Genomic DNA, 16,967 nt, shown 5'->3' with positions numbered 1-16,967 from the left:
TTCTCTGATGTACAGTAAGGTGTCCCTTTTGCCTGAAGACTTTCCCACATTCATTACATTTATAGGATTTCACTCTAGTATGAACTCTCTGACGAATTGTAAGGTAACTTCTCTGACTGAAAGCCATGCCACATTCATTGTGGTGATAGGATTTCTCTCCAGTATGAATTTTATGATGTTTATTAAGGCTTCCTCTCTGGCTGAAAGCTTTTCCACATTCATTACATTTATAGGATTTCTCTCCTGTATGCATTGTCTGTTGCACATTTAGGTGTCCCTTCTGGTTGAAGGCTTTCCCATATACATTATATTTATATGATTTCCTCCAGTATGAATTTTCTGATGAATAGTAAGTTATCCTCTGTCTCTGAAGGCTTTTCCACATTCATTGCATTTATAGGATTTCTCCCTAGAATGATTTCTTTTATGTTTAGTAAGCCTTTCTTTTTGGCTAAAGGCTTTCCCACAAGAGAGTGACATATCTTTAGGAACCAAGGGAAACCAAGAGATATAGGGAGACAATGTAAGGTCTATAACTTTACATAAAGGTGAATGATACATTTACAATGTCAAAAGGAGCAATTTGCAATGATTGAAAGGGGACAGTCAATTTTGATTAAATGGACCATACAGAGAGAAAAATGTAAAGAGCAAAATTCTGGTCATTTCTTCTGTAGCCATCTGCTATAGTTCTGTGGTTTCAGATGTTGTTCTAGAGGTCCTTTTCAATCTAGGCTACTTGGTGAGATCTTTCTCTGGTAAAAGAACTTCTTTACACAAAATTTATCAGGTTAAAACCTATTTTTCATCACTAGTCAATGAAATTCGAGAACTTATATCATGAAAAACCTTCAATCAAAATTAGAAACTGCTTATTCATTTCTCCATTTAGATAATTTTGATTCAATTGATAAAAAATAATTTCCATAAGAATATGCATTCTCTAACAAAAATGAATTCATTTAAAGTTACCAAACAAACTTGATAATGATTTTAGTACAGATCAAAATGTAAAGTTACAAAATAAACTTGAAAATAATTTTAGTATAAATCAAAATTTTTAAATGTGTGTATATGTGTGAGCATGTGTAAACTTTACTTTTGGGTAAAACATGAATGTGTATTACACTAATTCTCATACAAAGTTTTTCCATTGTAGAAATTCTGTAGCAGAGAAAATTCTTGATATTTATAACAAGATTCTAAAAAATCCCTTTTTTTAGAATTACGAGATTTTCTTTGGACCCCAATTAGCAATCTTATGAATTTTATAAGTCACAGACAAAATCTTTAGTTACAATAAACAATAGTAATACATATGAGATTTACTTTATTAAATTTTCTGAATTGTTTGGTGTTAACAATGCCATTTAAAATGTCCAATATTTAGTTTATAAGATAATTTTTCCTAACTAGTAATCATAGCTGATACAATTATGTACCCATGTTTCTGAATAGTAGGACATTTTAAAACATCCCAAAATTATGCATTTAAAAACTTGAAAAACACATTAATTTAATTAAATATGTTTCAGATTATTTCATACAGCTGATCAGATGATCCAAATATATAAAGTTAGCTATGAAAAGATGATGAAGTTAACATTTATTTTCATACTAATGATTTTATAGCCATAAGACATAAAAAATATGACTGTTTCTCCTATTGAAAAAATAAACTAAAGTTGAGGGAACTCCCTTTGTGTTGTATAGTTTATAAATTTCTTAAACCAAATACCAAAAAATTAGTTAGCCCTATTCTTTTCCATTCAGACTTAAAATTTGAATTAAATCAAACTAAATTTGAACTTATGAGTCTGTGACTTCTGATACACATATTCCTCTCTTCTTCATCTAAAGAGTTAGAAAAACATTACTCCTAGTTATCAAACTTTCACCAATTTTTTAAATCTTATCACAGACTAAGCTCTAAAAAAACTTCTTCCTGCAATTTCCTATTAAACTTAAACCATTTCATTCTTTTTATGCTCTAGCATTGGACCAGACTATGAAATCTCTAGATTCATAAGATAATCTGTTAGTGATTATCAATCATTCATTAATTCTTTAAAAGTTTCCCAAAATAAAAGGAGAGTTCATAGTTTAGTAGTTATTTTTTGCCAAGCATTCAATTTTTCTGGGGTTTGTTATTTCCCAGTCAATTCACTGCTAGAGATTTGTAAAAGTGTTATGCTAGAAATTAATTTTAGGATATTAGGATTTAATTTTTCACAAAATTATCACATCTGAAAACAAATTACATCAATATAACTCTGGATTCCATAATCCTAGAAGGAATATATATAACTCAATTTTTGATTTACAATTCTAATATTTTTTATAAAACTTGCCCATACCTTCTTCAACATACTAAAAAAAGCAGATCCAACCTTTTCACACATTCTATTTTTCCTTTTAATACTTTCTATTATATTCCAAAGTCTTTCAAAATCTGCTTTACAAATCACTTTTTTATTACTTTTAATTTACGACTTAAATATATTTCAGAGTATGTATTCTTTCTAATACTTCCTTATGATAAAATTGTTATAGTAACTTGAAAATGTTTTGGTGTTAAATTCATGAAGGGTTTTTTATCAATATTTTATTTGTTTCCCAATTATCTACAATAGTAGTTTCTGGCTATCAGTTTTGCTAAGGTTTTGAATTTTGCAATTGAATAATTTAAATAGAAGCATAATAAAAACAATTTGCTTAATGTTCTTGCACACTTGGCAAAATTACTGGTTTAGTTCACATAGTTATTAACCAATCTCACCCATACAGTCAATCAGTAACTACATTTAAAACTTTTCTATCACAATATTTTTTAATTTATTTTGCTACAATTAAGGTATCCTGTTAGAAGATAAAAGTATCAACAAAATTCTCTTAAATATGTATTTAAGCATTTCAAATTATTCATAAATCTGTCAACAAAGCATTTTCAACTTTATCAATTTTATGGTAAGGAAAAGACATTTGTTTATAGCAAGAATTTCCAATCCACACTATACATTCCAATTCAAAAAGCATACATTGATTCTTGATTTTACCTTGCATAATCTTTAAAAATCTCCATTCAAACAATAGAGTTCATTTGAGCAGCATGATAGCCTTTCTTCAGAAAGAAGTATTTTCAATCTACCTTCTTAAATTTTGATTCACAGGGACAGATTTGGAAGCATCCAGAGCAAAGTGATAGAATTTTACATGATAAATTAGGAATAAGAGAAGTGTGTGTGTGTGTGTGTGTGTGTGTGTGTGTGTGTGTGTGTGTGTGTGTGTGTGTGTAGCAGAACTGGAGAGTAAATAGCTGGCAGTGACAGAAAAATAAGCAGAGACAACTTTTTGCTGAGAGATCATCTCCTCCAAAGTGGAGGAGAACAGTAGGATTAGTTGAAAAACTACTCCCCTACTTGCTGGATCTTTAATCCTATATTTAGATTGACCAAAGTAGAGGGAGTGTTGGTGCATGAACTTCTGTTTGCAGATGATGGTGCCTTCAGTGCAGCCGCTGAAACTGAGATGCAATAAAATATGGATCAGTTCTCTGTTACTTGTGCTAATTTGGTCTAACAATGAACACCAAGAAAATCCAGGTTCTCCATCATCCAGCACTGTACCACAAATATGTGGAACCATCAATTCCAGTAAATGGAGAAGTTTTGAGGACTGTGGACAAATTCACTTACCTTGGCAGTGTCCTTTCCAGGGAGGTACACATGGACAATGAGGCTGACACATGCATTGCCAGAGCTAGCCCAGCATTTGGGAGACTCTAAAAGAAAGCAGCAACATATTGATAGACTGATCACAGGTTCAGTTTTTGGCAAGTGCTTTTCTGACTGGTTCATAAGCAGGACTGGGAACAGTGGGTAACTGAGTCAATATAATTTTCAGCATGTTTTATATCTGATCCTATATCATCGGTTCTTTGTTTTTTACTTCTATTTTGACTTGTGTGCTTTAAGAAACTGGTCTGATTATTTTCTCTGTGTTATTTTTTATTAATTTTCTTGGTTGCTTTATTTATTCAATTGCCTTGAATATCTGTTGTTGTCAGTGCAATGCATTCTAAAAGGTTCTCTTTTCTTCAAGTAAACTACAATTCTAACTCCAATCCACCCTCCACCAAAGTGCAAAATGCTTTTCTGCAAGTTTGGATATGACCAACCACCTCTAGCTCCTTCCATTTAATATCTACTGCTTACTCATTAAATATTAATGTCAATAAAGAGGTCATTTAATTGGAAGTTAAAACTCTTCATCATTTTATCCCTCTTATCTTTCTTAAGCGTTACTGCCTGCTCTCTAAGATCTAGCCAAAATGGCTAACATAGTGGATCCTACACATGTCATTCTCTTTCCCATCTTTATACCTTTGTATAAAATATCTCTCATGTCTGGAATAGCTCCCTTTTATGAAAATTAAGTATAAAAACCTTATATTTCCTGTTAAAAACCTGATCTCTAATTAAAAGTTTAAAAATCTGAATGTTTTCTCTGTGTGTAAAAATGTCAATCTTCCTTGTCTAGTCCTGTTAATCTCCAACTCAATTTTGACTTGGCAGGTGTCAATATTACCTGATCAGTCTTGTAACAGCATCAATAATTTTCTTTACTTGGGTCAAAAAATCAGAAGATAAGAGACATTTTGGATGAGAAGAAAGAAATCCTGTGTTTGTTCATAACAATACCTTTCCACTCTAAGTGGAACTTATCAGTAGCATTTTGAAGCAAATGCTATAACTTACAAGAGGATCGTAATAAATAACTCTGTCATCCTTATGAGAACTCATTGAATGCCTGAGTTTTATGACTCTTTGTCCTTTCTGTATAAATATGACTCAAATATTTTGTATTGGAACTGATATCTTTAATGATTTCTTCCACCTATAGAGGAATAAAACTTAAAAAATAAAACTTCATGCATAACCTAATTATTTTGTTATTTTATTTTTATCCCCAAACAATTAAGACTGACAATGATGCCTTCTAGACTTGTATATTATGAACAGAGTTTTGAAGAGGGATAATACCCTATGGCATTCATATACCATAACTTGTTCAGTCATCCCTCTCCAATTGATGGGCATCCCCTCAATTTCCAATTCATTGGCACTACAAAAAGAGCTGCTATGAATATTTTGGAACATGTGGGATTTTCTCCACTTTTTATCAGTTTTTTGGGATAATTTCTTAACATTGGTATTGTTAGATGAAAGGGTATGATTAGTGTTATTTTTCTTTTGTTTGCATAAATCTCTCCAGAGTGATTGCATTATTTCACAACTTCACAAACAGTGAATTAATGTTGCAGTCTTCACACAACCTCTCCAACATTGATTGCCTTCCCCTTTGTTATCTTAGCCAATCTGATAGATGTGAGGTTACCTAATATATGTTTTAATTTACATTTCACTAACCAGTAATGCTTTGGAGCATTTTTCATGACATTATAAATAACTTTAATTTCTTAATTTGAAAGCTATCTGTTCATATCCTTTGACCATCTATCAATTGGGGAATGACTTCTAACCTTATACATTTGATTCAATTCTCATTTTAGAAATGAGACCTTTATCAGAACTCCTAGCTGTGAAAAATGCTTCCTAGTTTTCTGTTATCTTTCTAATCTTGCTGGCATTAGTTTTATTAGTTTAAAAAGCTTTTAATTTAATATAGGTAAAATCATCCATCTTGCACTTTATAATATTTTCTATTTCTTGTTTGTTCATAACTCTGACAGAGAATTTCTTGTTTTGTTCATTGTTCTGTGGTGTCTAAATCCCATGGGTGTTTCTACCTAGATTTTACCATAATTTTTTGAGTTTTCTCAAAATATTTTGTTGAATAGTGAATTCATATCCCAGTTCTTATCTCTATTGCCAAGAAATAGATTACAATAGTCATTTACAACTGTTTCTTTCATACATATCCTAATCCACTGGTCCATTATTCTATTTAGTAACCAGTACTAAGCAGGTTTGATGAGTGCTGCTTTATGGCATAGTTTTAGATCTCATAGAGCAAAGTCACCTTCCTTTACCTTTTTTTCCCCATCAGTTCCCTAAATATTTTTGACCTGATGAATTTTGTTACTATTTTGACCAGATGAATTTTGATACTATTTTTTTTCTAGCTCAGGAAAATAGTTATGTGGTAGGTTGATTGAAATGACACTGAATAAACAATTTGTTTAGGGACAATTGTCATTTTCATCATATTAGCTCAACCTAACCATGAGCAATTGGCATTTTCCATTGTTTAGATCTGACATTATTTGTGTGATACCTATTTTGTAAATGAATTCATAGAGTTAGTGAGTTTGTCTTGGGAGGTACATTTCCAAGTATTTATTATTGTCTGCATTTACTTTTAATGGAATTTCTCTTTTTATCTCTTGTCCTTGGTCTTTGTTGTTCATATTTAGACATGCTAATGATTTATGTGGGTTTATTTAATATCTTGTCACTTTGCTGAATTTCATAGTTTCCATTAGTTTTTAGATGATTTTCATGGATTCTCTAAATATACCATCATATCATCTACAAAGTTTTGCTTCCTCATTGCCAATTCTAATTCCAACAAATTCTCTTTCTTCTCATTGCTAAAGTTAACATTTCTTATACTATATTGAGCAGTAGTTGAATAGTAATCCTTGTTTCACCCATGATCATATTGGATATACTACTTGCAGATCCTTATTACATATAATATTTGTTGATGGTTTTAGATAGATACTGCTTATTATTTTCAGGAAAATTCCATTTATTCCTATGCACAGTAGTATTTTGAATAGGAATGACTGTTGTATTTTGTCAAGGGATGTTTCAGTATCTAATCAGATAGTTATATGATTTCTGTTGGTTTTGATATTGGAAGAAAGGTAGGAAAATGTGGAAATCAAAACCTAATATGAAATCATTGCTGAAAAATTCCCTTTGCATGTAGTTGGGAAAAAAATAATTTATTTCTTGAAAGAAGTAAATTGAAGGAGAAAAAATTACACCAAATTTTTTATCTTTTTTTCTCAAACATGTAAGAAATTGAGTCATATTTATCTGAATATTTTTTCTCAACTGATATATGGGCAAAATATATGAACAGGTAGTTTTCAGTAGAAGAAATCTTAGCTACCGATGATAATATGAAAAAGAGTTTTCTAAATCACTATTGTTTAGAAAAATTCAAAGTAAAGCACCACTGAATTACTATTTTCCAGCTATCAGATTGCCTAGTATGAAAAATAAAGGGAAACTGACAATTGTCATTTGCAGTAATTTGAGGTAATGTGGAAAAATTGAAACAATATACTGTTAGTTGTGTTGTGATTTAAACTACAAATTTTGGACAACAATTTGAAACTATGGTCAAAGGTTCATACCACTTCTCAGTTTAAAACTCAAAGAGATGAAAAAAAGGAAAATGGAGTATATATACAAAAATATTCATAACAGTTCTTTTTGCGGTAACAAAAACATTGGATATTGAGGGAATGTCCAGCAATTAGAGCATGACTGAATAAGTTGCAGTTTGTGATTTTGATGGAATACTACTATGCTAATAAGAAGTGATGTGTAGGATACTTTAAGAAAAAATCCTGAGGAAATTTATAAGAATTTATGCATAATAAAACATATAAAACACGAAGAACATTGTACATAGTAAGAACAATGATGAAATGATGATGAAATGTGAATCTCTTCTTAGCTATTCTCAGTAGTGTAATGATATAAGACAATTCTGAAAGACTCATGAGGAAAAATGCTTTTTACCTCAAAAGAAAGAACTGAGGTAGTCTGAATATTATATTTAATTTTTGCATTTTCATTACAATGTGGCTAATATATAAATGTATTATATCGAGATGTTTGTCTTCTCAAGGAGGAGGGCAGAGACAGAGAAAGAGAGAGAATTTGGAACTCAAAATTTAAGATAAAACAAATGTTTAAAATATTTGTTTACATGTAATGAAGAAAAAATAACTAAATTAAGAAAAGAAAAGTAGGTCAATGTGGATTTTGTAGTAATAGTCCCAACCCTGAGAAGATGTCTTGTTCTTCACACAGGTCTGCCTGCATTCTTGCTAATACTCCAGAGGATTAATTCTAACAGAACTTTTCACCCAATGGCTTTGAAAGCAGAGAAAGGAAACCCCAAAGGCAGATAAAAGAGCCAACTAGACCGACATATTTTTTCCATAAACAATTCATCAAAGTCCCACCTCTGATTCTAAGACAAAGCCCTTTTAAAATCACTGATAATTAAGTCCTCTGAGAAGGTAGCATGGGTCATGGGAATAGGTCAGTATTCTTTTTTAGGATCATCTTTGTATATTTGCAAATAAAGAAGAAATCACTCTCTCATATTTTCTATATGGCCAAGTGAAGAGATAGAATGACTTGAGAGAGCTTGGACTGATGTCTGCCACAGATTTTATCTACTGCCTGTAGTTATAGGATACTATCAATGAACCTTCAGTTATTCAATGTTTTCCTGATGTTAAATTGAATCCAGGATTTTCTATGAATAGAGTTTCAGTTCCTTTACTTCTCCAGGGAGATTCAGTGCCTGAATTCCTTTGACCAAAACCATTGCTTCTCTGAGTCTCTCTGAAATTTTGTTTTAAGGTGTTGCACCTATTAGAAAATATTTACAATGGAAGATTCCATTAGGAATATGGACAATCTATGCATATTGAAGCAGAATTGAATATACTTTATTATGTAGAGATATTTATAACAAGTTTGAATATATCAGATGCTGCTTTCATCCTTATAAACAACAAATGTAAGTTTTTCCACCTTAACACATTTTTTACTTAATTCATAATATACTACCTCTTGATTCCAATATTTCACTTTTAATACAAAAGATTATAATTACATTAGAGATTGAGGTTGGTGTAGTGGGTAATGAGTTAGGCTTGCATTTATGAGAATCTGAGTCATAATTCCTGCTTTTGATTTAGTAGTTGTGATACTAGGACTCACTTAAATTCAGACAAGTAGTATCTGACTATAATTGTCAAAGAAGGTATGAATGAGTATGGGGGTTCGGGTTCCTTTGAATGATCCTAAATGAATGAAATTATAGGTCAAAACCAAAAGCAGTAAAGTTCATAGAAACATACATATCCCTACTCTTTCCATATGGCTAAAGATTGTACTGTGAAGATAAAGGTGATAAAGATAATATTTGCCCTTTTTTGTTTGTTTGTTTGTTTGTTTTTAGATTTTTCAAGGCAATGGGTTTAAGTGGCTTGCCCAGCACCACATGGCTAGGTAATTATTAAGTGTCTGAGGTCGGATTTAAACCCAGGTACTCCTGACTCCAAGGCCGGTGCTCTATCCACTGTGCCACCTAGCTGCCCCCACCCTTTGTTTTTAAAGAACACTGTGACAACTGTGAGGTGATGCCATGCTATGCACATGAATTCAATTTGAATTAATGGAGGCTGTGCTGAGTTATGAATCTCACCTTCTCCTCCAGAATTACCTGGGTCCAGTGCCCAGATATGAATCAGGGTAACTGCAGATGGCCCTGGATGTGAAGCAATCAAGATGAAGTGACGTGACTTTAGTGACTTGCCCAAGGACACACAGCTGAAAAGTTGTCAAGTTTCTGAAGTCAAATTTGAACTCAGGTCTTTTTGACTTCTGGTCAATATCCTATTCACTCTTCCCAAGACTGAGATAAAGGTAGTACTGAGGTGCAGTTGTCAATAAAAAAATAGAAGATTCCTATTAACACAACTTCCCAGTGAGTTAACTATTTTACACTTTTCAATCATAAAAGGTTCACTCTTTTCTATGACTCATAGAAGTCTGGTTTCAATAGATGCTAAAGAAATAACTTTAAACCCTTGAGAAAAAGAAATAAATATGTTTTTGAGTATGACATATTTTATTTGTAGAAAAATTAATTTAAAATTTTATATATTTATATTTATTGCTTTTTCAGTTGCACCATAGATTACTTTGGCAAGATTTTTTTTACATCTTCTAAAAAGGTCCAAAGAATACAGGAAAATGGAACAGACCACTGGTTATTGATATAAAAATTACTGGAATAAATAAAGCAAATGGACCTTATGATTTGAGGTACTTAGCTTTCAGAGTATATGGAGTATGATCTGGAGACAGGGGAAGAAAACTGAAATTAAACTGTGTATAACTAGATAAGTCACTTCACCCCTGTGCTGTGCTCACTTTATTCATCTTTAAAATATATAGAAGAAATATCCCCTATCTCACAATTTTGGTGTTTAGATGAAAAGTCATAATATTTACAAGATGAATTGCAAACTTTAAAGCATTACGTAAATTTTATCTATCATTACCACAGTTCTTAGTTGTTATTTTGTACATATGGATGTGTGTGTGATTTCCTTTAAGTATCTCATTGAGATATAAGCTGAGGAGGCCGTACATAGGTAATAGATACATGAGATATTATTCTCTAGAACTGTAATCTTAAAGTAGGAAAAACAAATAATTTATTCAGATGCATCCCAGTTAGAGTTGCTTCTTTGAGAAAATATGTACTATCATCAGCATATCACGGAGAATAAGGATTCTGTCTCCCAGAGCCTCTCTGAGGTCTCTTTTCCTACATTTACCTTGATGAAGAGCACAATGGATTGAGAGTAGAATATAATATTGTCCTTCTGCCATGTAATAAAGATATTTTTCTTTTTTACTTTCGCATTTGAGAAAGTATAATGAAAATATTGAAATTTGACAGATGAAGGTATTCAAAATACAGAAAGGGTTAGAGAGCATGTCCTGTGAAAATTGGTTCCATTCCATTCTAATGGTTATCCTAAGAATCAAATTTGTGTAAAGTGATATGTTAGACTGTAAGAAGAAAAGTCTGTAATTAAACAATCTCTACTCTTAAGGAAACATGTTTTATAGGAGGAATACTATTTACATATCATTCAATGGTATTTGAAAGGGAAGAGAAAATTAATAAATATGAATAGGAAGGTGGACATCAAAATGTAGTTGGTACAAGAGAGCTTCCAAGAAAGATAGGATTCTTAAAGGAAAATAAACTTGGATCACATTATTGTTAAAGCTGACAATTTATTTGAGTTTACAGTACCAAGGATGTTCTGGAAATTGTTACTAGTTCAAACAGTGACAATTCAAGAAGAATAACACTATGAATGTCCACACCAATTAGTTTGGATTCAAAGTTCTGAGACCATAGATTTCTTTTTGACTTATATATCTTGTATTCCCTTCTCAGACTCTTTAAATTAAATTTATGTTCTCAGAAATAAAGTAATGGAAGTTAAGGAACAAAAGACTTTATAAGAGAAAGGGTTATGTGACAGTGGTACTTTGGAAGCCATCACAATTGAAATTTGAGAGCTAGCATATACTAAATAATAAACCAGCCTTGGAAAGTAGCCTAAAAAACAACAAACTGTGAAAAGTATGTTTCAAAGTATTTTCAGTCATTTATTGTAATTTAGGGATGAATAAAAATGTATTAGAATATGGAGCTCAAAATCAGAACCTATTCTGAATCTGAATGATTTCAAATAGAGAATGCTCACATTTTGTTTGAATTGAACAAGAAAATTGCAAATTTTCTTCCTAGATGCCAAGATATTATGTTGTAGTTAACCTTAATCTAAATGAAATTTAAAGCAGGAGAAGTTATGAGTACACACAGGTTAACTTTTTTTTTTGCATTTAGGGTCAGTGACTTCAGTGCATGTCAGTAATCTATTACACATTCCACTGAAAGTACAGCAGAAATTCAAAATGATTTTTTTTCTTCTGAGAACAATTTGATGTACAGAAATGTTGGGCAAGCAGATCATGATTCCCAACTCCACTAAGGAGAAAGCAGTAAAAAGGTATCATTATTATCCTACACTCTTGGACTTATCAAAAGGGAAAAAATTTTGGCAAGTAAATGTCTTATGAATATTTGCTAATACATCAATTAAATGCTACTCACCCAAATAGGACTTGGACAAGATATTTCTTCACTTAAGTGTCCTTCACTTTCACCAATAAAGATTTTCTCCAGGGGGATTTCAATCATAGCAGGTACTGACTATGATCTTCACATAGAAAGGTTGGAATATGCATTAGGAAAATGCAGTTACTTTCATTTGAGAAAGCAATATAAAAAATAAAACATTTGTTGTGGATAACTCAATTATACTTGTATACTGTTTTTGAATTAGTGTATGTCTCTGATTATCTTTGCAGATAAAGTTCATCCCTTTTTATTCTGCTCTTTCAATTAACACAGATGGAGAAAGGAAGAAATGTGACAGAATTCATTTTATTAGGACTTACACAGAATCTGAAAATGCAGAAAATGATATTTGCATTTTTTCTGATCCTTTACATGTTAACAATGACAGGCAATATTCTCATTATAGTGACCATCACCAACAGTCAGGCTCTAAATTCCCCTATGTACTTCTTTCTGGCACACTTGTCTTTCATAGATACAATCTATTCATCTTCCTCTGCACCCAAACTTATCATGGATTCCCTACAAGATAAGAAAACAATCTCCTTCAATGGGTGCATGACTCAAGTCTATGCAGAACACATGTTTGGGGCTGCTGAAATCATCTTGCTCACGGTAATGGCCTATGATAGGTATGTTGCTATCTGTAAACCACTCCACTATACTACGATTATGAACAGGAAGTTGTGTGGTCTCCTTGTGGGAGTAGCTTGGGCAGGAGGCTTTCTCCATGCAACAATCCAAATTCTCTTCACAATCTGGTTGCCTTTCTGTGGACCCAACATCATAGATCACTTCATGTGTGACTTGTACCCTTTACTCAGTCTTGTTTGCATGGATACACATGTTCTTGGTCTGTTTGTGGCAGCTAATAGTGGATTCAACTGTCTGTTAAATTTCCTTTTGTTGATGGTCTCCTATGTTGTCATTCTGCGCTCCCTGAAGAATCATAGTCTGGAGGGGAGACGCAAAGCCCTTTCCACCTGTGTCTCCCATATCACTGTAGTCATCTTATTTTTTTTGCCTTGCATATTTGTATACCTGAGACCTGCAACAACTCTTCCCATGGATAAAGCTGTGGCTGTTTTTTATACTATGGTGGCCCCTATGTTAAACCCTTTAATCTACACACTAAGGAATACGGAGGTAAAAAATGCTATGAGAAAGCTTTGGAGTCAAATAGTAAAATTAGGTAATAAATAAATAGTTTTAAAAAGGAAAGGGATTCATCTCCTTACCTCTTACCAAATTCATTTAATAAATATTACATTACAACTTTATTCATTACTATTGTATTTTTTAATTAATTACACTTGATTCTTATTTATTATCTCATTTAGTCAACACATAATTATGTCTATTTAAAGTTTAATAGCTTACCAAGGCTCAACCCTTTCAAAGCTAAAGGAAAAGCAAAATGTTCTGAAGACTTTGTTATCTTGCCTAAATTTCAGTAATCTTTAGCAGTTCTTTTTAAATTGGTTTTCTGATGATATCATGTATTTCTCAGTCATTCGCCAAAAATGGCCAATTTTCATACAGTTCAAAAGGTTATTAAATACTCTCTATCACACTGGAATCCTACTACAAGTCAAGATTGGGTATTGCTATTGCTACTATTACAAGACTGAGAAATAATTACTAAATATTTTTAATTCTTTTTTCTCTGACCCTGGCAAGATTATTTCTCATCTAATGGCAAATTGGTATTTTTATCCTCATTCCTCAGAGAAGAATATAAACATCATTTTTATCAGGGCTACCAATTAAAGGAAAAGTTTGAAAAGAAAGATATACAGTAGAAATGAATAATTGCTTAAAAGAATCGTGTCTGAGAAGCCATGCTTGTGGCGAGGAGGCTAGTAATTGCCTGAGATATCTACAATGCCCCTCCAAAGAGCTTGAAAATACAGTGGAGGGGCTGCTAGGGTTGTGCAGTAGATAAAAAACTGGCCCTCTAGTCAGGAGTACCTGAGTTCAAATCCGGCCTCAGACACTTAATAATTACCTAGCTGTGTGGTCTTGGGCAAGCTACTTAACCCCATTTGCCTTTCAAATACCAAACAAAATTCAGTGGAGTAGGGACTCACTACAATTCCAGTGAAGACAAGGGTGCTGCTGTTTGCCTTCAGTACCATTAGTGAAAAGGAAACAAAGAATATAATAATAATGATGAGGGAGCTGCAGGTGAAGAGTGTTTTGTACTTTCCCTCTTTATAAAGGGGCCCAAAAATACTGAGGAAAATATCACCTTAAAAAACAGAACAAGCCAGATGGTAAATAAATACAAAAATTCAAAGAGAAAATGCCTTGAAAAGCAGAATAGAAAAATTCTCTAAAGAAAACTACTTAAAAACCAAAATTGACCAAATGTAAAAGAAGGTACAAATTCTATTAAAAATGGAATTGGCCAAATGCAAAAGAAGTACAAAACCTCACTGAAGAAAATTATTTCTTAAAATTAGAATTGAGCAAATAGAAGCTAATGATTCCAAGGCACAACAAGATGCAATAAAACAAAACAAAAGAATAAAAAAGAAGACAATGTGAAATACTTCATAGGAAAAACCACTGACCCTAGAAAATATATTTTTAAAAATATTGGACTTGCTGAAAGCCATAATTCAAAAATTAACGTAGACATCATCTTTCAAGAAACTATCAAAGAAAGTTTCCCTCATATTCAAGAACCAAAGGATCTAATCATTTTCTGAAAAAGCAAAATGAAAACTGATGGTATAGGATCAGATATAAAACATGCTGAAAATTTTATTGACTCTGTTACCCACTGTTCCCTGTCCTGTTTATTAATAAATGTTGGACAAAGCTCTTTTAGGGAAATAGACACTAAATCTGCAACTTTCTAGATCAACTGCATATGTAAATTGGAACGTTCTTGCCACCTCTTGCATGTGGGCTAAAATCTTCTGTTGAGGCAATATATAGATTATCTTAAATTTATATATCTATCTAAAGTTATCTCTTCTTACCTTGAAGCCATCACAGATCTGTGATCAGTCTATGTATGTATGTATGTATGTATTTGCATATAGCCAAAATTTACAGAAGAGGAAATTAAATTTTATCTAATCTCACTTCAGAAATTAGAAATTATCTAATCTCACTTCAGAAATTAGAAATTGAACAACATCATCAAGGAACTCCCAAAGAAACAGTCTCTAGGGTCAGATGTTCATATGAATTCTACCAACCATATAAAGAACAATAAATTCTAATCCAATATAAGCTATTTTTACAAAAAGATGAAGTTGGTTTTGAATACCTTAATTGACACCAATATGTTGCTAATACCTAAACAAGGAAGAATTAAAGTGGAGAAAGAATATTAATACAAAACTTTTATTTTTCCCATTGATATTTTATTTCATTTTTCCCATTACATGTTATAAAAGCTTTTCAACATTCATGCACATACACATGTACATTTATAAGTCACATAATTTCCTTACACACTCTATTCCTACCCCTCTCTCCTCAGTGGCAAATGGTATGAACATTGCAGATGTACATTCAAGTTTAAGCTTTTTACAAATTAGTCATTTTCTGTATGAGGAATTAGGACTAAGGGCAAAGAAAGAAAAGCATGAGAGAGGAAGTAAAAACATGAGAGAAGTTTTTAAAAAGTGAACATGATTCATTCAGATTTTGTAAATTGTTTTTTGATTGCTTGTTTTGTTTTTCTTCCTCTGGATGTGGATAGTATTGTCAATAATAGATATCCCAATGTTTTCCTAGTTCTCTGAAGGACTAAGAGAGCTGTATCTATCAAAGTTTATCAACACCAAAGTTGGTGCAACTGTTGTTGTGTATGGGTACAAAGTTCTCTTGGTTCAGCTCCCTTTGCTCAGCATCAGGTCCTGTAATTCTTTCCATATTTCTCTACATTCTGACCATTAATGATTTTTACAGTACAATAGTACCCTATCGCATTCATATACTACAACTTGTTCAGTCATCCCTCTCCAATTGATGGGGATCCCCTCAATTTTCAATTCTTTGGCACTATACAAAAAGAGCTGCTGTGAATATTTTGGAACATGTGCGATTTTCTCCACTTTGTATGAGTTTTCTGGATAATTTCTTAGCATCGGCATTGCTGGATGAAAGAGTATGATTAGTGTTATTCTTCTTTTGGTTGCATAATGTTTTCCAGAGCAGTTGCATTATTTCACAACTTCATAAACAGTGAATTAATGTTCCAGTCTTCACACAACCTCTCCAACATTGATTGTTTCCCCTTTGTTATCTTAGCCAATCTGATAGATGTGAGGTTACCTGATATATATTTTGATTTGCATTTCACTAATCAGTAATGATTTGGACCATTTTTTCATAAGATTATAAATAACTTTAATTTCTTCATTTGAAAGCTATCTGTTCATAATCTTTGACCATCTATCAATTGGGGAATGACTTGTAACCTTATAAATTTGATTCGATTCTCATTTTAGAAATGAGACATTTATTAGAACTCCTAACTGCAAAACTTGTTTCCTAGATTTCTGTTATCTTCCTAAACTTGGTGGCCATGGGTTTTATTAGTGGAAAAAGTTTTTAATTTAATATAACTAAAATCATCCATTTTATACTTTATAACACTTTCTATTTCTTGTTTGTTCATAACTCTGACAGAGTACTTCTTGATTTATTCATTGTTCTATGGTATTGCCCATTATGTCTAAATCCCATGGGGGTTTATACCTAGATTTTACCATACTTTTTTTCCAATTTTCCCTCCAAATTTCGTTGAACAGTGAGATCTTATGCTAGTTCTTATCCCAGCATTTGAGTTTGCCAAGCAATAGATTACAATAGTCATTTACCACTGTTTCTTTTGTACCTATCCTAATCCACTGGTCCATTATTCTATTTAATGACCAGTATCAGGCAGTTTTGATGATTGTTGCTTTATGGTATAGTTTTAGATCTGATAG

At 32.1% G+C, this 16,967-nt stretch overlaps 1 protein-coding gene across 1 annotated transcript; it reads left to right on the top strand.

Moving 5' to 3' along the window:
- Positions 1-12,285: 12,285 nt before the first annotated feature.
- On the top strand, positions 12,286-13,215 carry LOC141517094 (olfactory receptor 4C12-like). Its single transcript, XM_074228012.1, has one exon. The coding sequence runs from the start codon at positions 12,286-12,288 to the stop codon at positions 13,213-13,215; it is 930 nt and encodes a 309-aa protein (XP_074084113.1).
- Positions 13,216-16,967: the final 3,752 nt, after the last annotated feature.

The sequence above is a fragment of the Macrotis lagotis genome, chromosome 3, assembly GCF_037893015.1.
Source record: "Macrotis lagotis isolate mMagLag1 chromosome 3, bilby.v1.9.chrom.fasta, whole genome shotgun sequence".
Lineage (NCBI taxonomy): Eukaryota > Metazoa > Chordata > Mammalia > Peramelemorphia > Peramelidae > Macrotis > Macrotis lagotis.
Note: the sequence above shows the minus strand (reverse complement) of the source record. Positions and strands in the feature narration are given on the sequence as shown.

Excerpts from the sequence above, each read along its gene's own strand:
- LOC141517094 (XM_074228012.1), top strand. The coding sequence starts at position 12,286 with ATGGAGAAAGGAAGAAATGTGACAGAATTCATTTTATTAGGACTTACA.